The sequence below is a fragment of the Lissotriton vulgaris genome, chromosome 2_1 (assembly GCF_964263255.1).
Source record: "Lissotriton vulgaris chromosome 2_1, aLisVul1.2, whole genome shotgun sequence".
Classification (NCBI taxonomy): Eukaryota; Metazoa; Chordata; class Amphibia; order Caudata; family Salamandridae; genus Lissotriton; species Lissotriton vulgaris.
Window position 1 is genome coordinate 815,493,741 of NC_141687.1, and position 23,591 is coordinate 815,517,331.

At 43.4% G+C, this 23,591-nt stretch overlaps 1 protein-coding gene across 1 annotated transcript in view; it reads right to left on the minus strand.

Annotated features, from left to right (window-relative positions):
• The window catches only part of TTN (titin), a 380,526-nt gene extending 362,495 nt beyond the window's left edge, over positions 1-18,031 (minus strand). The window contains exons 1-2 of the mRNA XM_086956205.1: positions 17,813-18,031; positions 15,344-15,447 (exon numbers count right to left, since the gene is read on the minus strand). Of these exons, the coding sequence (XP_086812331.1) occupies positions 15,344-15,434 (91 nt within the window). The 5' untranslated portion in view covers positions 15,435-15,447; positions 17,813-18,031. The remainder of the gene's footprint in view (positions 1-15,343; positions 15,448-17,812) is intronic.
• Between the last annotated feature and the right edge of the window lie 5,560 nt (positions 18,032-23,591).

Below are 23,591 nucleotides of genomic sequence, written 5' to 3' on the forward strand. Positions count from 1 at the left end.
AATCGGTAAATTTACCGATTCGGTTTAAATCTATATGTAGGTGGCACTGGAAACAGTGCCACAGGCCCCTAAGAATTCGTTATTTACCATGTAATACTATTGCATGGTAAATAACGAATTCCTGTGTACATGCACATCTGTGCATGTACACCGGTGCCATGTGGCACACATACATGCCCTGAGGGCATGTATGTGTGTCACATGGCACACAAGCCTGAATCAGGGGTGCAACAGGGTGTCAAAGTGACACCCTGTCCCCTTGTAAATTCGGTAATTTTACCGAATCGGTATTTACCGATTCTGTAATTGACATTGGTTTGAGGCCCATAGGAATCAATGGCAATTACCGAATCGGTAAATACCGATTCGGAAATTACCGAATGTTACAGACAGGGGACAGGGTGTCAAAGTGACACCCTGTCCCCTTGTAAATTCGGTAATTTTACAAAATCGGTATTTACCGATTCTGTAATTGACATTGGTTCCTATGGGCCTCAAGGCCCATAGGAATCAATGGCAATTACCGAATCGGTAAATACCGATTCGGAAATTACCGAATGTTACAGATCCGGTAAAAAAAATCGGTAAAAATACCTACATAGCATTTACCGATTTGTAAATACCGAATCGGTAAAATTCAGTATTTATGAATCGGTAAATGCCATTTACCTACATCGGGCCCATAGCCTTTTAATCACCCTCTCAGAGATAGAGATTGCTTTGAAGAAGCGCACTCCATTAAAGGCCCCAGGGCCAGACGCAGTCCCTCTAGATTTCTTTAAACAAAATGTGGAGGTGTGGGCATCACTCTTATTAAATGTTTTTAGAGCAATTGTGGTGGGGCGCATCCCAACCTCCTGGCAAGAGGCGGTAGTGGTACCGATTTTTAAAAAAGGCTATAAGGGTGACCCGTGCTGCTACAGGCCGATATCTTTAATAGATGCGTCCTGCAAACTGATGGGCAGAGTGATATTGGCACGCCTGGAAACATGGGCGGAATTTGCAGGTATTATCGTGGATTCCCAGTATGGGTTTAGGAGAGGTAAGGGAACCACTGAGCAGTGTCTCAATTTGGCATTAATAATGGGTAAGTACATGAGGGCCAAGCATAATTGTATTCACTTGGCCTTCATGGACTTATCTAGTGCCTTTGACACTGTATGTAGGGGTAAGCTGTGGGAAATGATAGAGACCATGGGGTTTGAAGAACCGCTGTTCATTCTGCTTCGTAGACTCCATGCCGCCACATCAGTGAGAGTTAGATTCGGCTTAGGTGGGGAAAAGACAAAATCTGTTCCATCTACCGAAGGTGTCCGCCAGGGATGCATCTTGGCCCCTTTCTTATTTCTGGTATACACTAATGGTCTAGAAAGCTTTTTGCTGGACAGTGGTGTCGATTTTCCCCAGGCTAACGGTAAACGGATACCGATGTTGTCATATGCAGATGACACGGTCTTAATGACCCTCACCGCTAATGGCATGCAGACTTGTCTAAATGCCTTTGAAGTCTTTATGGAAGGTTTAGACCTCAGGGTCAATTTCGCTAAGTCTTTTGCTATGGCCTGCGGTCCGAAAGGGGTAAAATCTCGCAGGTACATGGTGAAGGACTCAATTATTTGCAAAGTTGACAATTTTAACTACCTGGGTAATCTATTTAACAAAAAACTGACTTGGGATCCCTTAATCTCAGCATGTGTACAAAAGGTTACACAATCGATTGAGGCCCTCTTCCGATTTTCTAGTAAATTGGGTCAAAGGCCGATTCTAGAATTGATAACTTTATACAAAGCTAAATGCCTTTCTACCGCAACATTTGGGGCAGGAGTGTGGGGGACCCAAAACTGTGACAAGATGCAAGTCATGGAAAACAAATTTATAAAGCGTCTCCTATCTGTCCCATCTGGTACCTCAAATAGCTTTTGCCATGAGGAGGTGGGTATTGAGTATGTGAGCGGCATCATTCATGTGTCTCCTTTGTTGTTATGGTCTAATTTTTGGCAATCTGAAGAACTGAAATTGACAAAGGAAATCCTGCAAGACTGCCTTAAACTTGACCACTCTATGGAGATCCCATGGTTGCCATACGTTAGGGACACTTTTTATAAGATTGGGTTGGGGCATATGTTCCAAAATCCTGACATGGGTGGTAAGGATTCCAAGTTGAAAATTAAAAATGCCTATTATACCAGTTTAGGTATTTTGAGAAATAGTGAGCGGGCATTATATAAGAGGGGTAAGCTGCAGCAGCAGCTTTACCTATCAAATATCATGCACACACAATGGCGTTTTTATCTGACAAGGTTTCGTCTTAGCTCAGTACATTTTCTTTTTGCTTTTCCAAAAAAAGGGGTTGGTGTGAGAGGTTACCCCCTTGTCCTTGCACTGATAGGGTTTCACAAAGTACTCTGCACCTTATTCTTTTTTGTGCTTTGTATAAGGACCCAAGAAATCAGTTTATTAAGCCTGTTCTGTTAACCCTAGGATCCCGTTATTATAAAGAGGGCTATGAACATTTATTGCCCTTGTCAACTCCAGTGATATGTAGTGCTGTACTCAGTTTCATTAGAGTGGCCCTCGTTATCAGAAATCGATACTGAACAGTATTATGAGTGGTAATCCTCTGTAAAAGACCACTACGTGGATTTGTTACTGAAATGCATATGCACTTTATGGAATGTGTACAAATTTGAACTGTTTGTTTCAAATGTATTGTAATCACAATATGCAATATGTACTTTGGTTCTTAAGATAACTTTATGTTTTAAAAATGTTATTGATCTTTTAAATCTGTGTACACTTTTATGATTCTATCCACGAATCAAAATAAAGTTATTTGAATCGAATCGCATACAATCTTAATTTTGTCATGATTTACTGTCAGATGGCTATCTGAATAGTATGTATGAAAAGTTTACAATAGATGAATAAAACAAGATTGTCTGCATAAAATAAAGAGGGAATGTGAATAGCATCCATTTTGAGAGAAGTTTCTCAATCTCTGATAACCACTAGGAATGTGAGCAACAAATAAGGCAAACAGGACTGCTGCTAAGACACAGCCCTGTTTTTTCAAACACTTCCTAACCGGGATTCCCCTCCAAAGACAACCTTTACAATCAAGCTCTACTCGTGTCGAAAAACCACTCAGATTTTCCCCAGAGATGCACAGCAACATTGTGCCTGCTTAAAGACAGACAGACAAGACGAAAGAAATCAAAATATAGGTGTTTGCATATGCTAATGTACCCCTAGACTCCCAAGTCTGTGCCTGCTCCCTTGATTCAGATGCAATTCGTGCTGTTCTCTGCACACACCTCTAGAGTGGGTTGGTGTGTATTTCTATAGAAAATATTCAGAACATTCATAATAGAACACTCCCACTGTTCTCAGTAACAAGAATAAGAAAATGTGTTGTTGGTTTCATTTTTCCCTTGTAATTGCCACACATTTAAATATATTAATGAATCACAGCATGATAAACAAATGAGTTGAACTGGATAGACACATGGAGCCTTGTCCAACAAACAAATTACCATCTAGTAATATTGCATTCCACTTAGACAGACAGGCACTTATTGCTTCTTCCAACATATTTCTCCTGGCCATCTTAAGTAACTACGGTTACATAGTCTAACCTTATCATCTCACATACAAATATTACCTCCACCAATAATGTATATCAAAACATGTCACTCGGGTACCAGTGTACTATGATATATCACAGAGTTTAGGAAGTGATGTCAAATTAAAATCTTCTTATACTGGCTACCACAACACATATTCTATTTCCAGGAAAGACAAGCCGATGCTTTAGGATTGTTATACACAATTGTGAACCAGTCAGGGACATCTTAAAGACTGTAGGGGTCCTGGGCATCCAAATTCTAAAGTTGTTACATCTAATAGTCAGGGACAGAGAATTGTGTTTCATTAGTGTAACACAGCCGCATCACACTAATATTACTCCAAGTAATATCTGTGACACCCTCCCATTTCTTATATGTGATGTCCTGTTTTGATCTCAGGGAAACTTTTTCTATGGATGTTGTTTGCAACATAAACACAACATTTCTCTGCAAATGTCTGTAACAGACTCACACACATCACTCACAGTAGAAATAAGTTAAAGGGTACAAGTATTTAAAACAATCTGTTTAAGCATTATGCATGGTCAGTAGGGCAAAACTTTCTGCATACCAGATCTGGCTATATTACGGGGCCCTCTGAACGGCTGGGGCCAAGGGTCCGAGCCTTCTTTGCCCATGCCTTTAAATGGGTCTAGAACCAGGCTTAACTCTCTCACGGGTGAAGGAAGGTAAAAGAGGTGATCCAATGAATATCCTCCAATCGGACATAATGATGCCAAATGGAATGCTAATTTGTGATTGTGACCATACCAAGAAAGAGCAACACAGTGTTAAAATACTATTATGGTATGGTAAGTCCTTAATACTACCAATTTGATTCATTGATTAACTAGAAGCCGAGCAGCATCTCCAGAAACGTCAATCAGTCACTGAAAAGGCGATCAGCTAACCAAGTTAGTTGCCACAGCACTTGTGTTATTTTCACATTCCTACCAGGAGGCAAGCACTCTCAACATCTGAAGCATTCAACATTACTGTGATCCAATGTACAGATGGACTCAGAATAAACCTCTACAGTGACAATACCATAAAATGCTCAATTTACACTAATTCACTTTGTATTTCTGGAATGAGCAATCAATAACCAGAGCTTTCATTCGAGGTCACTCTCCCAAGGGCTGTATCAAGTGTCACAGAAATTACCCCAGATGGTAAGTGCCTTTCTACCACTGAGACCAGTTATTCAAACATACTCCTCCACCTTTGCAAAATTTGAGTACAAAGCCTAAAAACATGGCTGCGACTTCACACGTCTCCCTTTGTCACTCATCCAGATCCCAAATATTTGACACTTCCCAGGCTAGGCGGAATTGGATTGAATATTTCCCCATACACTTTCTAGTGACATGAGCTTCCAAACATGCTGTCTACTTTTTACCATGGAGTTCCAGGCAGCGGTTTTAAATGGTCTCCTGCACTAGTCTTCTTTAGCAACTGAAAAATGCCACTTGCACATGAGCAGTTCAGAACATCAGTAAAGGAAGGGCTGTAATGAACCCTAATATGCGGCCTCTACAGTTATTCCCATAGTCTTCAATAGCCTCTCTGCTTTACTGACTCTGGATGGTGCCCTCCCACCATTATCTTGACAAGTATTGAGAGTTACCAGTTACCCATAACATTCTAACAACAGAGTACCCCAAAGAAAGATGTTTGTTTCAAGAGTGCCCTCAGCAGTGCAGGACCTTGCCATTGATCACATTTGTATAACTTTTAAAGTAAAACCTGACACTTTTCTGCGCTGCGTGCATAAATATTACCCAATTAATACACCATTATGGTGTCATGATCCCTTGACAATCACGCTAATTGCAGGTTCTCAAATATTTACCCAATTAACTCTTAATTCATTATCATCACCTCTAAATCAACTCTTGAATAATATGACAATATTCACGCCATGGCCAATATTAACCAATGCACTTATTAGTGCACCACGTAGTACACTGTAAAATGATTATTAAATTTAGAAATATTGAAGGAAAATACCCTCGCTTCAACATATCTGTGCTCCTTTTGCAGAAGTAACTAGGATTAGTTTAACAACATGTATTGTTAAGAACAACACAAAAATGAGGTAAAGAAATTAGAATTAAACTTATGGGTTTTGTGATTGTAGGTAACAAAACTGTACTGACTTATTGTGAAACATGTATTCGTGATACAGTAATAGGGGGTGCATGGACGTCAATGCACAATTGCCAAAATCTAAATGAAAATACAATTGATGCTCCGAGTTATCAGCAGTTCTAAATCATTTTTAATATCTACCTAAAAGAGCACCTGACACTATCACTGGACACAAGGTTAGCATACAGTCTTATGCCAACCACAGTCAGCTTTGATTGAAAGTAGCAAGTACATTTAATAATCCTAGCCTATGCCTGAAAACACAAGAACAGTTGAAGGCTAAGCACTATTTCGTTTATATTTTTAACCATAATCCCACTTGTCCTCTAAATTTAACTACCATCCAACAAACCTAGCAACCATCATAACTATCTAAAATTAGTACCACACCTGTGCCACAATGAATTGCCAACGGTTTTAGGAACAAAACAGAGGGTTTGAGTTGGCAAGACGCTAAAAAAAGCAACGGATTGTAAAACATTGTATAGCACCACAAACTGGAGTCACAGGTTATCTTTCAAATACAAAACCTATTTTGCGCTGAAATATTATCTTTCAGCTGCGTCAAAACCTCTTTGAACCATTCCTCTGCAAATGTGTGCAGTGTGGGTGTGACTGTGGCAGGCCAGTGTAAACACCTTACATTTTGGTGTAAATCAGATTTAATAACATAAGAGGGATCTGGCTTCGCCCCAAATCCTTACTCCAAAGAAGAGCAGGTTTAAGCAAGTGGTCAAGTGGGATACCTCCTATTAGAACATTGGAATGTTGGGAGCTCCATTGCAGACAATGGAGTGCTCCCTGCTTCTACGGGCCGGTAAAGGCCAGCAGAGCAACATTCCAATGTTCTACAAAGGCTTCTCGAAGTTCGAGGGGATTTATATCCCCTCGAGCTTCGAGAGCCCTTTGTTTAATTTGTTAGAACATTCTGCCCTCTAGTGGCAGAATGTTCTAATAGCCGTATAGCCCTTCATAGCAGGGCTATACGGCTATTAAAGTCCCGCTGTTTCGTTAAAGTCCCTCGCCTTCGGCTCGGGCCTTTAACGATTCAGCGGGCCTTTAATAGCCGGTATAGCCCGCTACGGCGGGCTATAAGGCTATATTAGTACATTGGAATGTTGGTAGCTCCACTGAAATCAACTGAGTGTTCCGGGCTTATAATGGCTGATATAAGCCTGGAACTCCAACATTCCAATGTTTCTTTGTTCACAGTTCTGGCTGTGAAAAAAGGCTTCAGGGAGCCTGGGGGCTTTCAATCCCCTCGAGCTCCATGAAGGCTTTGTTTTATTTGTTAGAACATTCTGCCCTCTAGTGGCAGAATGTTCTAATAGCCTTGTAGCCCTTCGTAGCTGGGCTATACTGGCTATTAAAGTCCCTCTCCCTTGTTAAAAGCCCTCGCATTCGGCTCGGGCCTTTAACGCTGGAGAGGGCCTCAGCGGGCTATAAGGCTATAATATATCTTCATGTTACATGTGTCCCATACCCAGAAGTACTCATCCTACCTGTCTGACCCTCTGCACTGGCGTCTACACATAGGAATTTGTTCTGGAGGAAGTACCTTCAGTACAAATTCTAGGCCAGACAGTGCAGTGCAGTATCCTTTGCGCCATAGTGTGAGACTCTGTGTCATATAGAACAGTCAGATTTGGCATGAGCACCACCAATGACGTAATTAGAAGTTGACTTAGTAAATCTGGTGCTGCACTATTTTCTGCCACTCATACAATCCAGAGTTGAGATTTTTCACGTGGAACTCCCTTGTGTGAAGGACCGTAAATGTTGACCTTAATCTCTGACTAAAGACTGGGAATTTAATCTTGAACTGCAACTAAATACATCCATTAGTTCTTTCAACCACCAGCTCAGACTCTGACGGAACAGTATACAAGAAATTAAACCAGATAACATAATAAAAGTAATCTATACCCTTATTGTGTCAAAACTAGACTATTTTAATATAATCCACACCAACCTCCCTGAAAATACACCTGGGTAATAAAAGATTTGGGGCTGAGTAACAAGCCTCTAGTCTTGTGGGAAATGCTGCAAATTTGCAAGTGAAAGGCGTAGAAACTTCACTGACTTCCAGTAATGCAGAGAAATAAGATCAAGCCATTTTTCATGGCCACAAAATATTATTCTTGCCCAAACACAGTCAGACAAGTCTCTTAACAATCCCCAATCAATTAACTAGTGCATTCACCACTGCTGCTGCTAAGATGTCGGACCTAGAGATCATGTTATAGTGGGTCTCAAGTTATCTTTAAATTGCTCTTTTAAAAGATATATCACAATATTTGCTTTATTGCTATTCTTGGTCATATTCCACACTATCAGGCACTAGCTACAGATGCCAAGTGTCACTCATTTGCTAGGTTCTCCATCAAAACATTCACAAACGAAAGTCATTTTGGCTATTCACAAAAACTGAGTGTAAAGTTACTCCAAAGTGTAGACTTAGACATCTCCACTCAATAAAAAAAGGGGTAAAGCCAAACTTACAAGTGTAATTTACTATCAAAAAAACGAAGTAAGTCTAGCACTACAGATGGCCATCTGCTGGTAGTGCAACACCTTTCCATAGGGAAAAAATGGAGGAAGTAACTTAAAATAAAAACCCATAGGGAATGCTATAAAATGAAATTAAATTAAGAAGCATTATTACAATAAATCTGTTTCTGACATTTAATTTCTAAAATAAACTCATGCCTAAGTACAAAAATGTGTTTTATTATGCATCATTAATTATTAAAAGTAATGTATAGAATTAAAAGTAATTGAATAATATTAAATAAAAGGTTTGTTACATTATTGTCAAATGAAAAAATGTGTTATAAAACTTCATATTTAAATTAAAAATATGTACTATTTTACATCTTTTTTATGTTGAATTATATTTATTTTTATTTTTAAATACTGTAACTATTTTAATGTAAAATTATATCCTATGGGGTTTTATTTTACATCCCTAACTCCATTGATTTTGTGAGTGTTGCAGTACTAGTGGTTCACCATGTGTGGTGCTGGACTTACTTCAGGTCTGAGCTGGAGTGATTTACTACCATTTTGGGCCCCTATTTGGCTGTAATTAATTTAGAAGTGCTCTTTGTAAAGAGGAGTGGGCTTATTCTGTGGGTGGGTAGACATCCCTCCCTAAACCTCACATATCCCCTCCGTTCAGTACCATTGAGTTGGGTAACAACAAACATCTGTTATTCAGCGCCAAGATACCCGTAGTGGTGAACGTGCGCTTTACAAACACACACGTTATGTTAATCTCTCCTCACTCCTCCCTAATCCCCTCTAGGTATTTCCCAATGTCCAGTGTTTTGTGATACGTTTGGCAGTACATTTAATCTGGGATTTGTTGGTAGAATTCAAAAATAACATTCATTCACCGGATATTAGATTGACCCAAAGGTGAGGAAAACGCAATTGAATTTATACATTGAAAGATTTCGAGTTTTCTGGCATCTGGTGACTTTGCAGCTTTAAAAAATTATAAAATTATATGTTTTAAATATGTCATTGCTTATAAATGTTTATAATTATATTTTATAACGCCTGGACACATATGATTACAATTTTCCTCCAAGTGTATGTTTCATGTGCTGGTACTCGTATTCAGGGGTCAGGCTAGTGCACATGTAATATAATGAATTAACATTAACAATGACATCTGGCGATCAGCTACACATAAAGACCGCTAAGTGGTGCTGCTGCAACTCTTCTTCTAATATCTCCAACAAGGACTTTTAACAGAAGCAATAGACACAACTAGAAATGTTCTCTCCTGAAATCACCTAAAAATATGCTGCAAAATGACCATCAGTAAACAGGAGCACCAACATATTGTAAAACATTGTCTATAAACACGAGCATCAACATATAATGAGTCGTTTTAAAAAGGAGCACTAGCATAGTACAAGACACCATCTTTGAAAGGGATTACAAACCTACTGTAAAAAAGAGCACCAACACACTATAAGGCAGCCACCTTTAAAGGTGGGCACCAACATTCTACAAGACAACAAACTTTGGACAGGAACTCCCCTGTCTAGTTCAGCAATGGGAACTTCTAGCAATCTCTCATTTATTGATCATACATCTGAGAAACTGAGATGTGTTTACAAAAAACAGAGAAACAAACACAACTACATGCACATTTAAATGATCATTGGTTGGTGCATCGCAAACTCTACCACCACTACTACTAGGACTGACTAAAAGAGTTAAAAAAACATGTTGGGAAAGGCAATACACGTTTTAAAATCCACTTATTTCTTTTTTTAAGGAGGCATACCTTTTGATACACCTGTAAGATCTCAGATTATTTTAATAATCGTACAAATGTACACTCATGACATGTTGTCCAAATACTTCCATTTTTATTAACATTTCCTCTTACAAAATGTACCCTCCTTGAAAGGATTCAAATACAGCCATTAGGCATTGCCGTTACAACATGTTATGCGATGTCATATAATACACCATGATGCAATTTTTAGTTATTTGGCATTTTTGTTGAACACTTCTCACATTGGTTTGGCTCAGAACTGCTGAAGGGATATTGCTGATTTGTCTCCTGAAAGTAGTTTCACAATTTTTCCTCGCACTTCGGCGTCTCTATGGATTTAATTACCAGAGGTACAAGTAATACTTGCTTTAAGTGTACAGAAACTTGCACAAAAACGTACAGGGTAGTAATGGAACAGAGACAGTGGAACACCCCTTGATTTACTTTTTTTCTCCGTAGAGAAATAAAAGTAGATATTATGATTTCTCGAATTTGTCTTCCATATTTATTTCAGCAGAATGGACAAGGGGCCAAGTCACAAGCTCACAGGGTCCAGAGACAGGTGCGGGCCGGAACGGACCGGTCAGAGGCAGTGGCCGTGTTTTGAATTTTGGAGGTCTCTCATGGGCAACAGTGATTGGTCACCATGGGATTGGTGGGGTCACCTGGGCAGGCATTAGGGTTGGCAGCACAAGTGAAATAATGGGCAAAGCTACCCGATTGCCCTTTCTCTGCTAACTGTCCCTGATGACCGCCGACACATCCCCTGCCCTTTCGGCACTGGATTTCTTATTTTCCCCACCCTCCCGTCCCTATATTGAGACCACTGGGTGATGTACCCTTTTTATCATCAGTTTAGGTGGAAGAGGAGCTGTGTTGACGGGGGAGGAGTTCTGTTTGGCACAAAACAGGTAGACAACCTTGGCATCAAGAATATAAGTGCAGGCTAATTCAGGATGGAATCGTGTTTTAAGCCTTTAGCACAAGCTGGGGCCGGGGTACTATGGTCTTTATTGGAAGGCTGAGGATGTCCGCTAACGCGATTGTCTATAGCCAGCCAGCGTACTCCATTACACAGCCCTGGGGATACTGGGTAATTGTGGCTGCACTAGGGGTCTAAGGTATGGCATGGTTGTCAAGACCCATCTCCCAATGGGTGCCAGGGGGATCCCTGTAGGGTGTTGGCTATGGCATTTTTGTTTGGGGTACCAGCTGTCTTGCTGGCCCAAGCTCCCTCTGTCCTGAGTGGCAAATGAGTTTGCCTTGTAAAGGAGACCTTATTGAGGGACCAGCAGGGTTATATCCCGGGTCCAAGTCAATTGAATCAGTTGATGCCACAAAGGGTCTGAGGGGTGGTCAACCATGAGTCATTTGGAGTACTTACTAGGAAACGTCATGAGTTTGTTATGGAGTATTTACTAGGAACTTCATGTATTAGTTATGTCCATGTGATGCTACTCTGTACATATTGTGACTTAATATGAAAATGAAAAATGTGTCATGTTTATGAGATGTAATAAATTTGGCCAGAGAAGGATTTATTCTCCAACGCAATAATGGTACCTGGTATTGGGTCCTTTTACAGAACCAGCTATAATTTTATGGGTGTATAATGTCTGATTTGAGATATGACTGGTCGCGCTGTGGTCCCACCTGTTTCCCTATGTGGACAAGCCCATGGTATCCTGGGTAGACCAAGACAAGGGTGCAGCTGGAAATACACGAATTGTGTAGGTTTCCATGGCACAATCATTTAGATGCTTTTGGTCTGATTCAGAAAGTGTTTATGTTTTTTTCAGAAAGACTGTATGTTACTCGAGGTTTAGATGTGACTCTGGAACTTCCAAGAGAAAGTCATCCTTGCTCATTAAAAATGTGTCAGTTAGAGAACATGAGGAAGTCATTCCTAATCCTAGAGTAAAACTACTCACAGGAAATGCTTTGTGGGTCGGGTCAGGTCAGGGCTTTAAGTGGAAAAAAACTGGGGGTGCTCTAAAAGAAGCAGGGCAAACATCAAAAGGGGTGTGGCCTAAGTAGGGGTGTGGTCTAAATACAGATAACTAGTGTAGAAGTACCCCCTGCTCAGACAAGACGTCAGCTCTAAGACTCCTCAGAGCCCCCCTCCTTGTCGCCAGGACACTGAATAGGCTCCTCTGTGGCTTTAACACTGGCGGTAAACATGCCAAGAGGCTTGTGGTGTTCCAAACAACTGGGGGCGAGGCTGCAGGCCAGCGTCGCAGTGCACGAAATCAGCCTGCTGTTCTTACACTTGCAAAATAGGGCTGTCGCATCCTCTTTATGATGCGGTCACATGAAATTTCCTTCTGTGCAAAAACGTTTGTATTATTTCACGTCTAACTTTTGTTTGACTGGACTTTTACAAGCAAGTTTCCCATGATCAGAAGTAAAGAAGAGATATCAAAATGTAGGCAGTTTCTCACACGAAGTGGTTTAAGCTGCTAAATGATCCCACTTGAGTTACCATTGATCGACACAATGGTGCGATGAAAGCACAACACCAAGGAGTTGGGGCACTCTAGTTGCGCCTCTGATCGAGCTGGTGGCGGGATGCCAGGGTTACTGGAGCGCATTAGCTTGATTTGTTTAATCAGTGTGCGCGCATGCTCACCCAAAACACCAACAAAAACCAGGACGTCTGGTCACCCTACCTTTGACCTTTGAGGCCGAAAATAGAGCTCCCTAAAGACCCTTTTTGAGGCCCATCAAAAAGCTGGGGGTGCTCAGACCCCCACAGACCTCCACCTCACCCCACTTAAAGCCCTGGGTCAGGTCATGAAATTTAGGGGAAAGTCACGGTTAAGAAAGGCATAAGGCACACTTACTCACATGAAAATACTTGCGAATCTAGACCACGAGACCCATTTACATTTACATTTACAAATGAGAGGTGTAAATGCACGGTGCAGGGATGTGCACGGATGCCCGTGTCACGGGCACTTACCAGGGCCGGACTGGGAACCAAAACCTGAGGTCTGAGCTCTTTGCCGGGGCCGGTTTTCGACCGATTTTGTTGCAGGGCCGATATTGAAGCTATGCTGCATAAACGGCCCTGTAACAAAACCGGCCCCCAGGGGCCCAAAACCGGCCCCCACCCTTGCGGCGCACCGGGGGATTGCCGGTGCCCGAAACGGCCAGTCCGGGCCTGGCACTTACAGATCCATACTCATCCCTGCATTAGTTCCCCTATTGCAGAACAGCTCTGTTTTCTTAAAACTCTTCAGCTGTGACAGGGAGGCGCTACTTTCTGACAGCCCACAGTGTGGAAAGGCACACTGGGCATCGCAGTGGGGGCAACAGCTGGGTATTTTAGAGACAAATGCTGGGGCACCCCCAAAGGGCTGTTATTTGTCACAAAACACTTTGTTGCAATGAGGCTTCATCACGCCGTCCTGGATTTAACCCCTTCTGCTCAGGACCTCCTGAGTTATAACCAAGGAGCAATCCGAACTGAGAGCGCGTGCTCTGCAAGGCATGAGAGTGAGGGGTAATGAGGTTGGTTTATTAACTTGACCTGAGTCCTGCGCTGTGGGACTCGTGTCTTTTACTGTTGAAATAAGCAACGGTTGCTTAAAATTCGAAAATTCCTTGGAACTTACTATGTCCGAATATGTTGTTACATCTACTTGTCGGGAAAAAGGAGCTGTCAACAATGACTCCGCTGAGGGAGGGAACTATTGTTGCGCAGGAGGTTGAGTGGCACCTGGGCCCAGATGTGTGACGAGCCCAATGCACCACAATTAGGAACGGGGGCATTTTATTTGCTGGAAATAGGGTCCATGACACTCGTTCTAAGTCTATGGCGCTAATGACACGTAGACACAAATATGCCGCTTTTTGATACATTATTAATAAGTGACGGCGAATGAAAGAACATATGTGCTGGTGATTAGCGTGTTTGACTAACTCTAATCCGTGGCTTTAGCACAAGCGCACACAGGCCTCAGGCCTACCTAATAATAGTGCGTCACCGCAGCAGAAATGCTGGCAGGCTGCACCCGAGCGTGCCTTTGCTCCGGGAAGCCTCTGGTACACATGCCAGGACTGCTGGCCTGGAGTCTACTTTTAGCAAGAGTTGAGCCCCGTATCAGTGGCAGATGAGTCAGGCTGTGGGGTGGGCGAGGCCTCTCGGGCGCAGGGGCCTATGGTAAAATTAAACCCGCCACCAATGTGCTCCGTTTCCTTAAATGCCAGGGACCGTGAGCCATCTAATCTGTTTTGTCACTGGTGAGGCGGGGACCGCGCGGTCGAGGTTAAACAGCCCATCACCCCTACTTGTAGGGAATGACTCTCAGTTGAGATCACTGGCGCTGCTTTTATGCACTAATCCTCACATAACTTGAAAAAATAATATAAAAACAAGATAATAGGTATTTGTAAAGCACATGTTTAACAAACGTGTAGTGCTAAATATTAAAGGGTATTTCTACCCAACTCAACAGTGCTAATGTTATGGACCTCGGAAGGATGAAAGGTTGAGTGGGTGTTCCACAGGATTCAAACCTGTGGCCATGGGGGCCAAACACGAGTCCCTGCTGTGGATACAGAAGTCTACAATTGCAAACAAACCAGACTAAGTTACAATTCTATGGCAAATGGCACCAGGCCTCCAGCAACAAAGTCCAAAGGGCATGAACTACCAACCTGTACGATTTCTATAGGTGTTATTTGTTTGACTCCTTAACTACTGGAATTAACTATGTACTTGACTCAAATGCTAGGTTAACCTGTTTTCAATCTAGCACAGCTGTATCGTTACAATCAGTAGTACCTCTAGCTCCCTGAAGTAAAGACGATTCTAGGCTCTGTGAATTCATGCACACATTGAAACAGTTTCTAGGACCGAAATACGAAATCTAGAGACCCAAAGAAAAAGTTGTTACTTAGGAAGTTCCCAAAACTGGCAATAAATCAAGGCACACGCAACATCACTCGTATCAACAAGAGGGTACAGAATGTCCGAGCATGTGTAACATTACCAGGCGCCTCTGTGCCCCGGGGGCACCACTCTGCCAAGCCATGCAAACCAATGTCTTCTGGCACTTAAACCCCATAAAGGGTAGTACGGAGACAACAGCTCCCAGAATGAATTAGTAGGTAAATGGTCCTCCATGACTGGAGCCATGGTGCCACGGAGCTATCGGATAACACCAGCGCGAGAGGAAAATTCTGTTGCGCTTGAAACAAAATGTGCACAGCTCGACAACAACTCGAAGAGGACATAAACATGCATTTTAGGAGGTCCACTTACCACTAATATGAGCCTCAAAGGTTGCAGCACTACCCTCTAGTGCTACAACGCTTTGTAACGGCTGTATGAACGTTGGTGCTTGCGCAGTCATCTTGATAGGCACTCTGGAAGAGAGAACAGGTCCAAACGTACGTTAGCGGAAGGACACGTGCATCAACAACATACATAGTAAACAATAAACACCTCTATCAACCCAGCTGCCCCCTCTCTTCGCTGCCCCTCCCCGCTCTTAGTACCCCGACTTCAAAGAGGGCGCAATGAGGATAACGGAATAAACATTTACTTGTCAGGACTCCGTCTCACTCCTTACTTTATCAAATAAATAAAACATGGGCCACTTTTTTTTACTTAAGAGACATGTTGTCAAACGATAAAAGAAAAAGAATGATAAGTATAGCAACGACTGACTCTTCTCGACTTCACCTTCGTTGCTCTTTCTTTCGGTCTCATTTTTACGTTTTTCTAAATCTTTCTCTGTAACCTTCCTTCTCACTTTCTCCGTTTGTCCCGGGACACAATGTAGGAATGGAAAATACATCCCAGATCTAAAAAAACGTGAGTGCCGGTGCCTATCACTGGCAGCACCGGCACAAATCAAGCACCGACATCAACATTCTCCAATGCAGGTACGACACTAACCTCAGATCGTAACCTGGAGCATTAATGCAGGGCACGTATTTTATATACGCCCTAAACTCGGATTTAAACACTTGATGAATTTGTCAGTTCGTTAATCTGCGCTGTCCTGTTTTAGATCGTGACCGTGGTAACATGAAACGCTTCCTTCATCAGAAAGAGACCCCTGAAAATAGTGCGTATTTAATTGATTTCTGTGTGTACAAGCGACACGGCCGAACTGTAAATATCGTTTGTTACACTTTTTATTGGAAGCAATGTGGACAACATCCGTGAAGCTCTTAGTGGTAAGGTGGTGGTGGTAGTTTTGGGGGGGGGGGGGGTCCATTTCTGGAATTCAGAAGTTGCCAAGCGTTTGCGCAGCTGTTGACAGGTATGTGGGTCTAGAAGCCCCCTCCCTCTCACCGTGACGCCGCACGAAATAGCGGACGCTAACTTCCAAAGAGATGCGGTGGTCGGGGCTTTTTCAACTATGCCTCTATTACCACTTTACGGAACAAACGTCCCAAAGCAAAGATGTGCTTTCCACAATTTGACATGTTTCTAAATCGAATATTACAGCACACTCTCCGCGTGGTTAAATGTTATTTTCTTAAAGGGTTCAAAAACCTTTGGTTCGTGAAAAAAGTTTTAGTGAAGTTTTTTGAAGTAAGCTTTTGCTACTTAAAATGTGAAGGCATCGAAAAACGCAATCCACTGGGGCACAGTTGAATAAGGGAAACATAATTATACTTTAAAAAAAGGAACAACCGGCTCTGCTTAAATATAAGTGTTCGCTGTATAGTGGGTGAGTACCTAGACTTTAAGATTCTCTACAACATCATTATCGTTCACGGTTCCCACAGGCTTTGTTTAGCAGTGGTCCGAGTTATTAATTGCAACCCATTACATCGAGGGCGTTTGGCTCGCACACCAGAAAAGTTTTAAAAGTGCAATGATAAAAGCGTATTTTGACAGTATTAGCATTGGTAGAATGTAATTTATACTTATGATGGTAAAAGCCATTCATCCAATAAGGCCTGGTCTAAAAATAGTTCCTTCCCGCTCTGATTGACAGCAGACAAGTGTGCCCCCATGGGGTGGGGGGTGCAACTGATACCCTCAGAGTCCATTGCCTTAAAAAGCCATGCCTGCTCAGCTGCTGCCGCTGCCCTGAGTCAGGGCTATTATTGGCTCTGCTCAGCTGGTGGCTGACAGATAACCTTCAGCATTCTTCTCTGGGCACCCCCTTCCACCAGGCGGCCACTTCCAAACTTAGCACAAGTGGCGCTTACATATTATACTGTGGTTCCCACCTCTCCACGAGGCACACGCGGTCGCCCACAACTAGTTAACGTGAAGATCTATACATGTGTGGCGTCATATTCTGCCAACGTGGTGCATTATACATGCAATTATATATATATATATATATATATATATATATATATATATATATATATATATATATATATATATATATATATATATATATATATTCTGCTCGCTCGAAATGGGTTTTCATAAGTCAGATCACCAAATATATATATATATGTAACCTTAAATACTAGCACATGTATATTCATCCATTCCCATGCAAATATAAAAAAAATGTACATTAATATACGGATACATATATCAGTAAGTCTAGGTAATTGAACAACAAGTATTAGAAAGATACGGAATTACATGTAATTTAAGTATGCAATATGTTTTTACTCGTACATATGTAATAAAACAACGAGATGCTCTTACAAGAAAGGCATCTGAGGAGGGACATTGCTCAAAACAGCTCCTGACTAAAGTGGTATAAAAAAAGAAAGTTAAATCGGTTTGAGTGAAAATACCACTAACCTGATTTCTCGAGAGTGCCTAAAAAGGGTGGGCTGAGCCCAAGTTGGTTAGTTTGCGGCACGACCTCCTTATCCGGTTGGTTTTGACAATCCCAGTATGTGAATGGTTGAGCCTCCTGCCCTGAAAACAAAACTACACAGCGGTTGCGTCTGTGTAGCTTTGCTTCCCTCCATGCAATCCCTACACCCGAGGCGAGGTTGGGATGCCCGCACTGCTCAGAAGCCCCCCCAAGGTTCCTGGACCTCTTATACTGCAGATCTGCTGACAGCCCGGCGGCCCTGCCCACCGGGCCTCAGCGACAACTTCTGATTGGTCGCGGAAAGGAGAAGGCCGCAAGGGGCGGGGCCTCGGTTTATGCAAGTGCGCACCTGTCACCCGGTCGGGGGAGGCTAATTTTGGTACCACGAAAACTCAGAGCGGAAACCGGCGAAAGGACGTGAAGTTTCGTTTCTTCTGCGGCTCCGTATTTCTTTAGTGCATTTTGATAAAGAAGGAATGTCTTTGGAGGTACGCAGATTCAGTCATTGGCAGATATATTCAGCCATTGACGCTTTCCGCCCTGTAACAGGGTCACTCAGTGCCTCGTCAAGTGCGGTGACCTCATACATGCGGCACAGTCCCATGCCGCCACCCTCAAACGCCCCTCATTGCGGCCAGGTAGGGTGACTTTTTGAGAGAGTCGAATAAAGGGATGGATGAGGGACGAGATTGCTTTCGGGGACAGGGTTAGCATCTAAGGAGCAGGACACACGATTTTTTTCCTCACATCACTTGTTTGACTTGTGACATGATTATTCTAAGACTGTTAGCGACGTATTGGCGTTTAACAACTACAACTCCCGCTCAAACTAAGGTTTAGACGTGTATCTGTACAGTTATAAAAACATGGGGCAGAGAAACTGGACGACCTCGGTACAAAAATGGCGCAGTTAGGGCAAAGGTGTGTGTATGTAAACAAAATGTGAATTAAACATTCAGGCTCGAGGTCATGTTAGGGTGACCAACTGGCACAGGTGCAAATTCAGGACTGTGAGTGTAAAAATTCGCATCTCGCTCCAGCAGGTACATTAGTCACCAGACAATGGTGAACCACACCTGAATATAAGTGAGGCCGCTTTTATTGTCGATTGAAAACTACTGGCTATACAAGGAACTTTGCAGTGCCAGCCCCCCAGTAACAAAACAGCTCCCCCCCTTCCTGCTTTCCAGCCTCCCAGGGAAACACCCGATGCCCGGTCCGGCCAGTCCGGCCTTGCTACCACCCTAAAATGGTGCCCCTCATCTTCACTTTGACCGTCTCTCATGGTCTCACGTGCATATCCTAAGTATGTAGGGCAGGGTGTTGGAGTGCATTACATCACACACACATTACATAGAGACAATGACTCCTATTAACATGAATGTCAATGTATAGGAAATGTTATTTAAGATAATGGGTGCTACAAGGTGTAATCCTTCTTTAATCTACCATTCAGTCTTTCACTATTCTTTCTGTCCTTCCATCTGTGTGCCCATCTATATCCAAACATATTCAACCATTTGCAAACCTATCCACCATATATCCTTCCATCCACCCCTTCACTCATCCATTATTCATCTACCCACCCTTTCAGCCCATTCATCTGTACAGTCATCCATCCACTCTTCCACCCATCCATCTATTCACTCATCCATCCAGCCATCTACCCTTTCACCCATCCATTCACTTACTTATCCGTCCATCCAGTCACTTATCCTTCCACCTATTCATCCTTTCAGTCATCCATCCTCCCTTTCTCTCTCCATCCCCCTTTCACTTATCCATCCATCCACCCACCCATCTACTCATCCATTCATGAATCCATCCATTGATCCTATTACTCATCCATCCTTTCACTCATCCATTCGTTCTCTTATCCATCCACCCTTTCAATTCTTCACTCATCTATCCACCTTTTTGACCATCTACCCCCTTTCACTCACTCATCAATCCTTACATACACCCTTTCACTCATCCATCCATCTATTCACCCTTTCACGTATTAATTCATCAATGCATCCATCCTTTCACTCATCCATCTACCCATTCACTCGCCCATCATCTTCCCTTTCACTCATCCATCCATCCATCCATTCACCCTTTCACGTATCAATTCATCAATCCATCCATCCTTTCATTTCACTCATCCATCTACCCTTTCACTCGCTCATCGTCTACCCTTTCACTCATCCATCCATCCATCCATCCTTTCACACACCCATCCACCCTTTTACCCATCCATCTACACTTCCACCCATACATCCATCTATTTATCTGTTCTCTCATCCATACTTCCACTCATTCACTCATCCAACCATCCTTTTTCATTATCTATCCATTCACCCTTTCACATATCCATTCATCCTTTCAGTAATCCATCTTGTCATTCACACATTCCTTCACTTATTTACTCACCCACCTTTTCACATTATGAGCTGAGCCTTTGTCTGCAGAGTTGCAGACAGAAGAGACCCATCAAGAACTTCAACCCTGCTGCAGTTCCTAAAGCAAGGGGTGGGGTGGGGGAGAGTTCACTATGCTCCTGCACATAGGCAATTTGAAAACGTAGAAGTCATAAGTCATGCATGATGCACAGTGCCAGGATGTGAGGTGACTGTGACATGGTGTTGTTTCCAGGGCCTTAAGTGGGGTTAAAAAACTGGGGAGTCTCTTCAAAGGGGGTATTCGATGTAATTGAGGGCATGGCTTAAAACACCTATAGTAAAAATCTGCGCTTAGCATAGTATCCCCCCCCCCCCCCCCCGACTGGTATTATGTTTCTGTCATTGCATTCAGATATATAATACAGCAAGTATCATTACACCAAAAACAAGCCAGGACTATTGGCTTTGTCAATGGTTGTAAGTTGCTTAAAATAAAAAAGCAGCAACCATGGCTTTGTTGAATACAATATTGAAAAGACTTCAGTTCTAAAATGATGAGACTGAAAGAACGATAACCCTTCTTTTTTTATTTTATTTTTCAAACATATTTTTATTGGCATTTAGTTCAATATCCATCAGGAGCCTTAACATTCATCGGTGCATATCATAGCCCAATGGAAAAACCCATCCAAAGCATATTTTAATTGTTTGCTTGCTACTGTCGATTCCTTTATACCATCCCCCGTTTCAAATAACAGAGCTGCACAGGAACTGTATATGCGTTAGATTCATGCTATCCTACGGCTCACTTTTGGTTTTCTTACTATATTGTTGGGGAGGAGCCTGTCATACTCTATAAATGGTCACATGAAGGGTGTCTTCAAATATGCGGTGGCGTCGAGGCTCTGTAGTCCTGCCATTGATGCAGATTGATTGCTCGGGGTACGTGGAGTTTAGGGTGGGTAGGGGCAGGCAAAGGTCAGCTGACTCACGCCAGATTTCAAGTCATTACTGCACTCCAATCGTATGCTATTATCGCTGGGGGAGGGGGTGGGGGGGAGTGAATGATATGTAGGGGCAGTACCCACGTGTAGCCTTTGTCTTTCAGAAGGGGTTACATAATAATAAGAAAATGTAAGACCCTTCCCCAATGTGGTCTTTTCGTGCCGTAGGTATCAAGGTACACTATTTAGATTCAACGATGGATTCTTTATTGCCTAGGTAATATGCTTGAGGAAAAACTAAATTTGCATCCATATCTAAAAGAAAATCAAATTACTTTAATACTGAAACTACAGACTATTCAGAAAAATTATGAATTCAGAAATATGGAAATGTATAGGGAAGTGGCAGATGAGAGAATGGGTACGTTTGCAATCGAGCGGAATAATTTTGCATAAACTAGACTTGAAGCTGATCAAAAAGATAGACCTGAAGGTAAAATCAAAGTTCTAATCACTGAACATAAAAGTAACATTCGTTTATTGAACATGAAATCCACCATCGCCAGCCATTGGCAGGAAGCTCGACATCAAATTGCTCAATTGAGATTTACGGTATTGGAGGTGCTTCCTCAACGCCGAGATATGGATCCGTCTAAACACAGACTGTGAGAAGTTGGCCCGATATGCAACGTTCGCTATTCTAGCGACCGCTATGTATCGTTCCAACGACCCTTATGGTGTTTGGTTGTAAGTCAACCTATAGACCAGCTATCCTAGTAGCGTGGATACGAGCAGTCTAAGGCTAAAGACTCGAGAGGGCGCGTTAAGCCAGCTGTTTACCACACATGTACCCCTTGAACACCCAGTGAAAGGACACCACACAAGTGTTATGAAAATAAACAGTATATTTATTAAGAATCACAACAGCCCTGTACTCTTTATGAGGACAGGGTACTAAGCACAAACCAAATCTCTTTAGCAAATACTTCAAGTGCACAGTTAAAACAAGTGTCCGAGGACACGGAAAGATTAAGGTCTCGGGCGGACCCGATAAGGCAAGTCGGAAGCGAGGGACTCAGGACCCTAGAGTAAGGAGGCTATGCAGGCACCGAAATGCCGAGTTACCTAGCCACGAGGGCTGCGGCTGCACAAGTCTTACAGGCGTCGGGGTCTTTGCTGACGAGCCAGGAGCCGGAAGAAAAGGAGTTGCTGGCCGGCGACCAGTGCTGAATAGTTCGTAGAGATCCAAGCCTGGATCGGAGATTGATGAAACCTGAAAGCAGAGGGGACCAAGTTCGTACTACTAGCCAGTAGTCAGAGGGTACCAGGAAGGCACCGGTTGGCCGTCACCTCGACCAGGTGAGTGGGCGACGCTAGGCTCTGCAGTCTCACGGACCAGGAGGCGTTGTCGGCGACCACGGTGGAGGTGCGAGCTGTCCCACGAAGGATGATGCTGTCGGCGTCGCTGGGCCCAGGATGGGGCAACAAGCCTTGGCAGATCTCAGGGCCACGTGGTGGGCCTAAGATGGCGTCTTGAGTGGACCAGGAGGGTCCGGGGTGCTTCTCGCAAAGATGGAAGCAAGGGCCAGTCTGGAGCAACCAGACCAGCAGTGATGATTCTCGGATGTCGTCACAGAAGGGCACAAGCCAGCGGCTAGTGACCAGACAACGTGCTGAGCAGCGAGCAGAAGGGCCCCACGCAGATCGTGGAGATGCTGGGAGACTGCACTTCGGTGCTGGAGCGGCTCAGGGTCGGGGCTTCTCGGACCCCAGAGCACTCACCAGAGAGTTACCTCGATGGCCGTGCTGGTTTTAAGAGCGTGCAGGTTCTGATGATGGCCGGTCCCTCGAGGTCTCGTCGCACCCACAGATCACAGCTGAGCTGATGACGTGGGTAGAGGTCAGAGGTGCCAGGGAAGCCGGTTCTCGTCGAGCTGGGCCGTCGGATTCCTTGAGGAAGGACTTACAGCAAACCGCAGAGTTCTTAGATGGTGCCCGCTGATGCAGGGTGACTACTCCTTAGCCACAAGGGAGAAATCTTGAGAAGAGTCTCGAAGTCCTTTCGTAGAAAGTATTCTTGATTCAAAGATGATCTAATTTGGAAGGGTCCCCGCTCCGGTCTTTATCCTAAAGAAAGGGGTGGGTACATGACTAGGTCCTGCCCTAAGGGTGGGACCAGGAAGGGGGGTAGTTACGCCCCTCTCCCCTGCCGGACTTTCCCCAGGCCAGGGCTGTCGCCCCTGGAACTGGTTCTAACCGGCAGATGCGTAGTGAGCACCGGGGTGCCACTCCGCAGTCACCTTCTCGCCAAAGCCCTACCTACCCAGAATACACAAACCCCGTCTGGGACGGTGCGAACACCGCCCTCGACAGGAAACCCTTTGTCCAAGTGCTCCTCGCTGGAAGGACTCCCAGCAGCAGGAGGTCAGACT